Source organism: Dendrobium catenatum, unplaced genomic scaffold (genome assembly GCF_001605985.2).
Source record: "Dendrobium catenatum unplaced genomic scaffold, ASM160598v2 fragScaff_scaffold_261, whole genome shotgun sequence".
Classification (NCBI taxonomy): Eukaryota; Viridiplantae; Streptophyta; class Magnoliopsida; order Asparagales; family Orchidaceae; genus Dendrobium; species Dendrobium catenatum.
In genome coordinates, this window is record NW_021318723.1 from 604,303 (window position 1) to 616,399 (window position 12,097).

General features: G+C 36.8%; 1 protein-coding gene across 2 annotated transcripts in view; it reads left to right on the forward strand.

Annotated features, from left to right (window-relative positions):
• The window catches only part of LOC110108125 (protein LIKE COV 1), a 47,192-nt gene extending 39,812 nt beyond the window's left edge, over positions 1–7,380 (forward strand). The window contains exons 3-7 of one of the 2 annotated variants that reach the window (XM_020838638.2): positions 4,746–4,855; positions 5,349–5,516; positions 5,583–5,680; positions 6,879–7,008; positions 7,093–7,380. In XM_020838638.2, coding sequence (XP_020694297.1) covers positions 4,746–4,855; positions 5,349–5,516; positions 5,583–5,680; positions 6,879–7,008; positions 7,093–7,169 — 583 coding nt within the window. In that variant the 3' untranslated portion in view covers positions 7,170–7,380. The remainder of the gene's footprint in view (positions 1–4,745; positions 4,856–5,348; positions 5,517–5,582; positions 5,681–6,878; positions 7,009–7,092) is intronic. The other variant, XM_020838639.2, reaches the window with a different exon arrangement.
• Positions 7,381–12,097: the final 4,717 nt, after the last annotated feature.

A 12,097-nucleotide genomic window follows, 5' to 3' on the forward strand; every position in this document is an offset into this window, starting at 1 on the left:
TTTTAAGAAGAAAAATAAAGTCATCTCAAATAAAACATAAATTTTCTTTTTTCCTATCAATTTATCTATTATATTTTCCTTATATATATAAAACGCCTAAATTCATCATCGGGTTAGGCATCTTTTTTTTTTTTTTTTTTTCAAAGAACTGTCTCACTAGTGGGCAATGCATAGTGCACTTTTCGCATTAAGAAAGTTAGAAATGTTAAATTGGTTGGGAGTTCACAGAGACTTTTCTAAACTCTTCTTCTCATTAGAAGACTTGAAGACTCTTTTATGGGATCGATTTGCTCTCCCAAATCTCCTCGCCGTCGATTTGATCCAGCCGAGTCGAGCACTCCCTTACCTCCCGGTATCGGGGAGGGGATGTCTGGAGGTTGTCGAAATTTTCTCAAAAACTCAGGACATAGAAAATTTTTGGACTTATACGAATTTTTGTGAAAAGTTGAGAACTCTCAATTAAGCAAAAATAACTAAATTAGTAATGATTTATACATATCATTTGATCAAGCAATTGAATTATTCAATCAGCAGATTACACATATTAGAAGATTCGAAGACTCCTTTGGGATCAATTCGCTCTCTCAAATCTCCTCACCGTCAATTTGATCCGGTCGAGTTGAGCACTCCCTTACCTCCTGGCATCGGGGAGGGGACGCCGGGAGGTTGCCAAAATTTTCTCAAAATTCGTGGACTTTCGTAGGCCCTTAAATGAAATCATGGGCCATTGTTAAATGAAATCACTTTATTAAATGGATCATATTTAAATATTTTAAAATGCCCCTTATATGATCCCCTAAACTAAAACATACCTTGCATGTGCTCCGGTCAATGCATTAAAGTTACAAACATCAATGACCGAGAATGCTGCGCAGGGTCAAATGCTACAACCTGCATGTGCTCCAATCGTTACATCTAAGTCTCAAATCTAACGATTCGAGAATGCTGCGCGGGCTAAATATTCAAGCTTCATACTCCTCCTTGAAATGACTGGAGTTGACATGACTTGAAATAACAAAATACCTCCTAAAATTCTACAAAAATACATATGATCTTAATCGCCACCCCGATGATGGCCGTGTTGATCGAAAATTTCAACCGGAGGGGTCAAATCTCAAATCAATCAACAATTCAAATTATTGAAATGAAATATATCACCTTAAAATTAAAATTAAAAATCATCCACCTCCCGCAACCGTTTGTTGGGGGCGATAAATTTAAAATTTACCTTAGCTCACAAAGAGTGAATGCATGTCGGGTGTATCACTTTGATTTATCCTCAAATAGTCTCTTGCCAACAGGCACGTGGCACGTGCTCTCAGATCGGGTGATTTTGCCGCAAAATATCACCATTATATTACGATCACGGTCAAAGCCCGTATGTTCCCTAAATGCGTCAAACCCTCGAGTTATGAATCATAGGGTATATTTGATAGGCATAAAGCCCTCTATAAGCTAAGGTGGATTCAGATATATCTCCTTAGACAAACATCAACCCAGGTCTACAAGGTATTCTTGAACGAAGCAACCCATGGTTGCCGACAAGGTGCCTTCTATCAGGTTGGGTCGACTACCTCCTCTGACTAAGTAGACTAGGGATCATGATAGCCCGGGACGACGGAACCATGGGATCTTGATCGGGCTCGTCTTCATTCCCCCCACCACTAGTTTTAAGTTTATGGCGACAAACTCTAAATTCCAAATTTCAAAATTTAAATCCAAAGTTCAAACGCTAAAATTATTGCTATTATACGCTGGATTTACAACCTATGTAATCCCTTTAATGACTAGCCTTAATCGAAAGTTCTCTCTTATGATCGGGAGGGGTAATTAACTATAGGGGCTTGCGCCTATAGAAAACCAGAACTCAAATTAAAAACTCCTCACGAAATGAGGTCGAAATCTCTGGGTAGTGTCTTATCTAAAATCCAATATGTCTTCTGAAAATTCCCCCGGAACCTAATCTTGTTAAAACTCTTTGTCATCATCGTCACACAAACACTCAAATGAAAAATAGACCGATGGTACAGAGAGGCCAGGACACAATCTATAAATGGAATTTTTCGGAGCCCACACAATAACACTATAAAAATGCATATACACTATAAAACTCTTGTAGATAATGAAAAGTGTAAGTAGTAACAGAAGGAAACAAAAGGAAAATAGTAACAAAACATACCACTTCCTAGGGATATAGAGATCCACCTGTTGTCCCTCTTCATTCTACATTTTGTCGCCGAGCAAAGTGAAGAATTACCTCAGACCTTAACAATAAAACAACCAACTTATACTCAATAAAGAAAGGAGTCAACCCCTCAAAAACAACAAGTAATCAAGCCCCAAAAAATACGAAAAAATTATAAACAGAATAAAATGGATTTGAAGATGAGAATGAAACCTTAGATCAAAACAGAGATCTAATAATCTTTGTGAAATCAAAAGATATAGGGAAATATATAAAATCGAGCAATGGAAAGAAAAGAAATAATGAATTTGCCAGAATGGAAGCCTATGCGATGGCAGTGCGAAAGGGGAGTTGAGATGAACGTCAGAGGGTACATTTTATAGCAGAAAAACCCTAGGAGCTTTTTTTTTTTTCATAAAAACATAATAAAAATTATTACCACTTTTCATTATCAAACATACCCAAAAGTCTAAACTAATACACAATATCCATACCATAAAATCAATAGAGACAACATGTGGGTGGACATGCACGATGTACACAAACTAAGAAGGGAAAACAATTACCGAGATTGAGCGGAGAAGCACACGGAGCATAACTTCTATCTTATGCAACTATTCGTTGGAGAAAACCGGCCGACAGGTTTGAGCAAAGTCACGAACGGCTCGGGACGGAGAGCCTGGAGAGGAAGGAACAAATCGTCTTATGGGAGGGAATTCACGTTTGTTTCGCCTCTTAGGGCACTCCATTCAAAATTTCATCATTTTATGTTCATCGGATGATTGTGATTCAAGCAATATAAGAACCAGGCGGTTCTTCTAAAATCCGCCGATTCAGCGGTTATTTGATTCAACTAGAAAAAAATCGGTTTTTCCCCGGTTTTGGTGTTGAATAGTTTTAATTAAGGAATCAGACCAGCCGCCGGACTGGTCACTAGTTTAACTGGCCGATTCGGTCCCATTTTTAAAACTTTGGTTTGAATGCAAGTAACAGCTTCTGCATATATATCCTTAATTTCTTGAATATAAGCATTATTACCCCTTTTTTTCTAGAACTCTCCATAGCACTTCTCTTGAAACTATGATATGCTTTTTCTATATCATTATCTGAAAAATTAGATAGTGTCATATTTTCTTCTTATAATTCAGAGTGTCACATCCAATTTGTCATTCATAATTCACTCATCATTTGATGTTATATCCTCACAAAGTAAAGGATTGTTGTCATTCTTCAACCATTCTTTTAAGTATTTATCCTTCAATATTTTTTTGCACATGATGTACGCTAAGGAATTCATATTTAAGATTGACAGATATTTTATCCTCTTCATGTGCACTTGATTACACATGTTCCGATTGCATGTACATCCATATAAAGAACATGTTTATCTCAAACCTAACAACAAGTTTTATATTTATGGAGTGTCATTATCAATTGTATCCACCACTCACATGAGGTATAAGTAAATGAGTATAATAAGTTGAACTGTAAAATGAATCGTTTTGGCATACAATTTTTTTTCCAACACAGTAATAATTCAAATTACTTGGAGATTGTTTTGAAATTGTCTTTTTTTCTACTGTAGTCCAAAGGCCTTCTTTAATCCTGATGGTATCAATTGCATGTCAGCATTTGCTTTCTTATATGAATGAGCTATAAGCCTATCTATACTGTTGTATAATCTCAATTTTATTTCAAAGTTTATTGACTTATTTTCTGCTTATTGAAATTGAGGAATCAAATTATAGCATGTTGCATCTAAAATGAATATGAAGCCTTAGTTCCTACTTTTTATCAATAATATCCTAATTTTTCCTATAGCCAACCTTCGCCTCATAAGTTATGGTCAACCAACTCATTCGCTTCATCCACTTTACCTTATTTATCACTAAATTAAAATATTTGTTTTAAAATTTGTTCAGTGTTTTTATGGTTTTTAAATTTATTTTTTATAAAATGCTTTATCGGTGTGTGCTTTTATTTCCATTATCTGACTTCTATTTTTTTGAAGGAGCTCAAATGTTATGCAATGTAATTTTAGCTTTTTAAATAAATGGTTACTTTAAACATGAATAAAAATCTCTTTGCTCTTGTAGGTAGTTAAACTGAAGCCTCTCTGAGCATTAAATATCTCAGGACTAATTCCAAAATTGATATTTGTAATATTTATCCAAACTGTTTCTCTAATGGCATTGTGATGAAGCTTTATTTACATGATTTATCTTTGCAATATATTATGCATGTATAAATTTGGACCTAGAAAGTATTTTTAAAAATCTAATAACTCCGTATTGTAGGAGTTTTGTCTTGCAGTATTAGGCACAAAATTAAGAGAAATAAAGAATTACAACAATTTGAAAAGAAAGTAAAGCTAGGATTTTCTACACTAATTGAAATACTTATTGTAAATAACTTTAACTCTGTCAGTATCATTTCTATCCATTGTTGTAACTTATTCAAATCAAAGTGGATATGAATTTATTTCAGAATCCATATGGAAGTTAGCATTTCTTTGTTATTTATTATTTGTTAACAATATTTTTGAAATTCAATTTGGCAGCGTGATCTTATTTCCAATAGCTGTCACTTTCTTTATCACCTGGTGGTTTATTCATTTTGTGGATGGATTCTTCTCGCCTATATATGCTCAACTTGGGATCAACATTTTCGGTAAGCATATCATTCTCTAAATAACTTGTTGCGCTAAAATATTGTTATTTTATCTTATATTCTTAATTCTTCAGATATAAATTCCTTCGATTTGGTGGTTTCAGTCGATTCTTTGAAAGCCTTTATCATTACCCAAAAGTCATCTAGAGGCTCTTATGATATAATTTTAAGGTTTTTCTACTTCTCAGACTTGTCTGCTTCCGGACTCTGCTGCGTAGTGTTTTTGCCATTCTGTATTGGTGTGACTAGACAAGTACTTGTTGGATGTAGCTTCTCAGGCTTGCCACCCATTGTTCTTTTTTGCAAATGCGCTTACATGTTCGGATGAAATAGTTGCTTCTCTTTCTCTTGTTCTTTTATCACTTCTAAGAAATTTTCTTTTCATTAGGTTGCTATTTCATGCAAATGCACATGCCTATTCTGTTGGCCAGGATATTAATTTTGACCTTGTTTGTTCGAATACAAAATTTAATCTGTATTATTTTCATTGTAGGACTTGGTTTCGTAACTTCCATAGCATTCATTTTCTTGGTTGGAGTATTCATGTCGTCATGGTTGGGAACTTCTGTACTTGGTCTTGGGGAGTGGTTTATCAAGAGGATGCCGTTTGTCCGTCATATCTACAATGCATCCAAGCAAATTAGTGCTGCAATATCTCCTGGTAATTTTAGTTCAGATATGCAAAATTTTCTATTGTGCATGCCTTTTGCTAACTCTACAGATGCAGATCAGAACACACAAGCCTTTAAGGAAGTGGTCATATTGAGACACCCAAGAATTGGTGAATATGCTTTTGGTTTCATAACTTCGACGGTTACTCTTCAGGTATGTAACCAGAATATTTATGCATTTCCTTGATGAAACATCTTATTTCAATTCAATCTTTGTCCATTTGTTTTCTGCATGTACTCTATGAAGTGGGTCTTTTGTTTTGCCCTTATTTTCTCGGAAGTTGAAGTCATTAGCACACTCTTTATATTAAGAAATTCACCTTTGTGTGTTCTCATCTCCCCCATCATCGGGCATTGATGCAATGGCTGACTTTTTTGGCCACCACCATCATTTAACTTTATACTTCATTCATTTTACTTCAAGCCAAACAAATAATAATAATCACTTTCTTTCCTTTTAAATTCATCCAAATAACTTCAAACATTTTAAATACATTATATTTCTTTTACTCTACATTATTTTTTCAACAAATCAAATAGCCTCTAAAGGAGTTATATGTCACCAAATCATGCTTCCTGGGTGATCCTTATTTATTTTGGTGCAGTTAGATTTATTTTATATTTAATTTTTTTTTGCTTTTATATATCATATGACTCATATTTTATAAATAAGAGGCATTTAGGATGTTGAATTTAGTCTTCAAGCAATACAATAATTCCTGTCCTTATTTTCTCCATTATTTGTAGCCAAAGGTGATCCTCTCTCTATTAGTTTTTTTTTTTGTGAGATGCCTAAATGAGTTATTATCTCACCAAATCATGCCTCTGGGTGATTCACATAAATCCCTAGACATCTTGGTTCTTCCTTTCCTCAATCAGCTAGGCTCAGTTCTGAATGTAGGCCAATTAATCCTATTGCTTTTTTGTCAAGATATTTACTCTCTCTTAGCCGTGAGGTACATTGCATGCACGGGAAGAGACCTTAATTAAGGTTTGAGGTAGCCATCCTGCGCGTAAAAATCTTTCTACCTCTTTCAATTCCTCGTTAACTTCCACAGGGCTACTGCAATCTTTTTAAAATGCATCGTACTTGACTATTTTTTGCGGGTTTTGATAAGTTAATTTATCATTATTCTTTTAGGCTTCATTTGGGATGATTTTCTTATTGTTTCTTAAAGTAATTTTTATTTAAAAAAAATTTTAAACTAAAATTTCTTGTATTAGAAATATGCTTTTAAAAAAACAATAAGAAAGTCGTCGCAAATGAAGCCTTAGTCATATTTTTCCCTTTTATGTGCATCATGCTCTTGCTTGCTACCTAAATACTGATTCCATATTACACCACTTATTAGCAGAGTGGTTCTGGTGAAGAGGAACTTTTCTGCGTTTATGTTCCCACGAATCATCTCTATATTGGCGACATATTTATGGTAAACTCACGTGATGTCATTAGACCCAATCTATCTGTCCGTGAAGGAATTGGTAACCTTCTGATTACATCTTAGGCCTTTTTATCACTAGTGAAAAATTCAAAGTTTAACAATGCATTCTGTTGCATTTCTACAGAAATTGTTGTCTCTGGTGGCATGTCGATGCCCCAAATCCTCTCAACTCTGGAACCGCAGACGAGCCTTCGTGGATAGAAACTGATCATTTCGAAGCTAAGTCATTTAATTAGTACTCGATTTTCCATGAATTTAGCTCTGTTGGATTGTTGGAGCTGCCGTAGCTCTTTGTATAGGCCTTGCATTTGACTGTTGAACTTGTATAATTTTTCCTCTTAGGTCTGTAAAATATAGTAGATGACGGCGTTGATGGCTAATATTATTTTGAATCTTTTGATGCCTTATTTTCGTTTTCTTTGCATTTAAATGGTGCTTTCTTTCCTTACTATTTGGTGGAAGTCCCAGGAGTCTCTGTAATCTCATTAAACTTCTCACATCTTTTTGGCTTTTTGAATTCTTTGCCGAGACTCCAAGGCTACTAGGATGTTTCCAATCCAATTCAAGCTTGCCTAGAAAAACAGGAGTGATTATTGCGTCCGGACACCGAATTTGTCTAGAGACCAATAAAAAAACGCCACATTTCTGGGCGCTCAGTACCGACCGTGGTACCACATGGTATGCTGTTCGGACAGATTACTTTTTCGAAAAACAGAGTATATGTTTTGGTACATTTTTTGGTCAAATTAGTAATATGCATCTTTGGGTGGAGAGAGAGAGAGAGAGAGAGAGAGATAATGGAAGATGGCTTGCAGTGCACTTCAAGTGCATGCCTGCATGTGGAGGGGAGGTCATCTAAGAACAAAAATAGTGTAGCACAAGCTGTCAACATTATTAGTACCACTATTGAACGGCTATAAAAGGAGAATCGTAGAGCCCCCAATGTCAGCGTACAGAGAAGAGGAATAATTGAACTGCCATGGAAATGACCTATCTGATCAAGAACCCAACTCCATGGCTGGTTCTTCTTTGTATTTTTTCTGTTTTCACCCTTGCAGTTCTCCCCACCACGTCTCATTGCCTGGACATGCATAATCCCAGTGACATTGTCCTGAACGTCTCAAAGGCAGAGAGGGACACAACAGTTCATGATGGAGGACAAAAGGGTGGTGGTGGCGGCGGCGGCGGTGGAGGTGGAGGGTTTGGCTGGGGATGGGGAAGCGGTGGAGGCGGTGGAGGTGGCGGCGGCAATGGCCGTGGGGGCGGCGGAGGTGGTGGTAGTATGGGAGGTGGGGGCAGCGGCGGAAATGGTGGTGGTGGTGGCGGCGGTGGTGGGGGAGACGGGAGTGGTAGTGGTGGGGGTGGAAATGGAGGTGGTGGAGGTGGTGGGGGTGGAAATGGAGGTGGTGGAGGTGGCAGAGATCACCAAAGCACTAAAGGAAGCACAAATAGAGGCCGGGGACGTAGGGGTTGCCATCATGGTGGACACGGTAATGGTGGAGGCCGCGGAGATGGCAAAGGACGAAAGAGTTGAACATACAACTAGTTATTTAGCCCATGATTTGGAAGAGATGCTTAACCATGGGAAGGGTTGTTCAACTTCAGCTTTCTGAGTGTTTTGTTGCACAATAACAAGGATTCTAAAGCTAGTATATTATCTACCATATATCTACATGATCATTGATAGCGGTAAGGTATATGGTATCAAGCATTGCTTAAGGTCATTGATAAATTCTTTTGTTATTTTATTCTTGATTTTTTTTTTTGTTTTTTTGAGACATTTGAGTCATTAAGGTAAATTTACACATTAAATACTTAAATTTTGAAGTTAAGATCTCTTGATTAGTAGTTAAAGCTCTCAATCAATAGGTCAAGATGAGCTATATAGGGATTCATTATTAATAAAAGAAATATTCTGACAAATTTTGAATAATTACTAAAAAATTTCTATAAAGTTCTATTATCAAAATTATGATTATGCTTAAAATAATTACATCCATTTTTCCAATAAGAATTAATTAAAAAAGGATTTTTAAGCATTATAATTACTTCTTTAGCCTTAGAGCATTCCATTAATGTCATCTGACCCTTTTAAGCCAACTGACCTTCATACTCTTTCGCTCTCTATATGAAAGGCATGCATGAAATCAACTTTGATTTTTTTTTTTTTTTGCGGAGAGAACATTTATATTTCTTCTTTATTCATAAGCATGAAGGGTATATTGAACTTTTGAAAAATATAGCTTAGAGCTCTAGACTTAGTGCATTTGAAAAATATACCCAGGTTGATCCAATTAGTCCTAATGAGGCCAAATCAATTTCAAATCAATTCAAACTCATCTTAGGCTCAAAACCTCCATTCCTTAAACTCATTTGACCAAGTTGACCAGGTCAACTCTTGGCTTGGTCAACCCAAGCCTTAGTTGGTCAAACCTAGGTTTAATTTGGTCAAAATCTCCCCTTTAATGGATTAAAACCATTCCTATTGAGCTCCCTATTCAAACCACGGCCAATTGATACCCTTTTCTCTCCTAATTCATTAGAGATTCAGTCTAGGCGGTTGATCATGAGTTTAGGGCTTTAAATTGATGAATTAGGGATTCATATGGAGGACTTTTGCTTTTTCTCTCACCCTAGTCTCTCCCAATTCGAGAAATTTCGCCTGTGAGCTCCCTTGATCCCTCTCGATCTTCCCCAAGCCAAACCCGATCTGTCAAAGCCGTCGGCGGCGAGATCTCCGGCGACCCGATACCCTAAGCATTCCAATGCTATTTCCCATCAATCCAAGGCATGTCATGGCTCGACTTCAACTAGAGAATTGTATGATGACATTCTACAAGTTCAACCATCCCTCTTACTGTTCATTTTGTCTATTAAATCAATGTAAGACCCTAACCCTAGGTTAGACCAAATAGAGTAAAATAACTTTCAATATTTCACGTTTTAGAAAATTCTAGAACCTCCCCATGATCTCTGTTCACGAGTAGAGTTTAGGTTTCAAATTTCTGCGAAATTGATCGATCTGATCGACTGAATGAGCCCAAAAACCCTATATAGGGTTCGGTTTACGTAACATACGCGTTATGTATGATCTGAGTCGTTGATTTTACGATCAACGGCTCGCATCTCACCATTCTGCGGCTTCCATTCGACCGCGGACTCAATCCTGCGGTCATCGCTCTCGTCCAACGTGATCCCGTCCGTTGATTTGAACCAAGGAGGATCCGATGGCCAGGAGCTTGCACTGACGCGGATAAGTCTCGCATGATTTTTCGCGCAATCATTGCTAATGATTGTAAATCGCTTCCATGATTTCGGGACCCAACCGAAGCGCGACGCGAGGCCACTGCCACTGATTTTAATTAAAATAAGTTTTTGTTTTATTTTAAAACCCTTTTTAAAATAAAAAACTTCTAAAATTAATTTAAAAATTAATTTTAATTCAAAAAATTACATGTTATAAATCAATATTTTTAGGAAAATATTCCTTTAATTTGAACTTATTTTTAATTTAAAATATTATATATATTTAAATTATTTTTAAATACTAAATATTTAGTACTTCTTTTATTAATGATTAATTAAAAATATATAAACATATTTTAAAAAAAACCCCTAAGTGTCCTAAAACTAGTGTTAGGTACTCCCAATCCACCGTGATTCAGGAAATCTTGGTCGTTTGGACTTCGGGGGATCCTCTAGAACCAAGCTCCTTTTTAACTCCAGAACTCCCGAAACCGGCTGATCGGACGGATTCGTCGGGGAAGGTCCAAAGGCCCTGGTCTCGCCGGGGATCTCGCCCGGCCGGCCGAACTTCCTGGCCTGCTGGATTTGTCGGAAGGGTGTGGGAAGTCGTGGAATGCTCACCCAAAATCTCGAAAACCGTCAAAGGTGTCTCGGAGACGAAGTGATGAGCCAAAAAAAAAGCTGGCCTCCTCATTGACCTAATTTCCCTATTTTTTAAATCTCTAAACTCTTAAGATCAAGACGGCCTAGATCTAATCCAAAATTGAATTAGGAGGGAAAATTAGAGGCGGATTGAACCCTGGTTATTAATTCAAAACGGTGGGGAGGAGTTTATGGCATTAATTAGGCCTTAAATGGCCTTAAATAAGCGTTCATTACAAACCTATTAAAGGCTTGATTTGACCAAGTCAACCTTTATGACTTGTCAAACCAGTCAATTAGCTAGTGAAGAAGAAGGTTTGAGGCCTTGGAGTGTTTTAGAATTTATTTGGCTCAAAAAGGCCTGTAATGCGTCAAAAATTGACCCAATAAGCCTTGGGTGACCAAGTCCAACAGTTGACCTGGTCCAAACCAGTCCTCACGGCCCATGTTTGATAAAATCAATGTCCAACACCATCTTAAAGAAAATATCATTTAATTTTAAAAACTTAATTAGTTTTTCCCTCTTTATTCAGTGCTGCTTTGAGGCACGATGTCTACCACTCTGCCAGAACGATGCCCATTGACTAGTAGCAAAGTGTTGCTGAACTGATTTCAATAAATATACATTTTGGATAGTATCAAAACTATTACTGAATACTTCTTTTTTCTATGACTGTCCTTACCTACTAACATTTCAGACCACCCAGGTTCGTAGTGCAAAACCAAGCCAGCTTAGGAGTTGGGATAGACTGAGGGTGAGTGCACTTTGTAAGGGTTTTTACCTTTTCTTGGAGCTCGATTGTATAAAGTGTGTCCTAGTGCTCTTGGAAAATATTCTAGTTCTATTATGATTGTAGTTTTCTATTTTTTATCACATCATTCGGGACACGCCTTGATACAAAAAAAATAGTACTAAGCACGATTTAGATTAAGAAATTAAATCATGAGCACTAGTCAATGCCCATCCGTGGTATAGAGGCAACTGTAATTTAAGCAAAATCCATCCTAGATGATAATTATCATCGTCTGAGATGTAGAAAAATTTCAGAAAAAATTCAGCCAACATTGATTCTTTTAGATGTTGATTTTGGACCGATTCGCATCGAGACACATCATCTTGCATGTACAGATGCTACTATATTATGCTTATCAAACTTTAGTCTCTGGTACAATTAAGTGCTTTGAGTGCCCCTCGATCATATCGTGCGACCAACCTGTCAGGCTACAAAGTCCTCCCTATA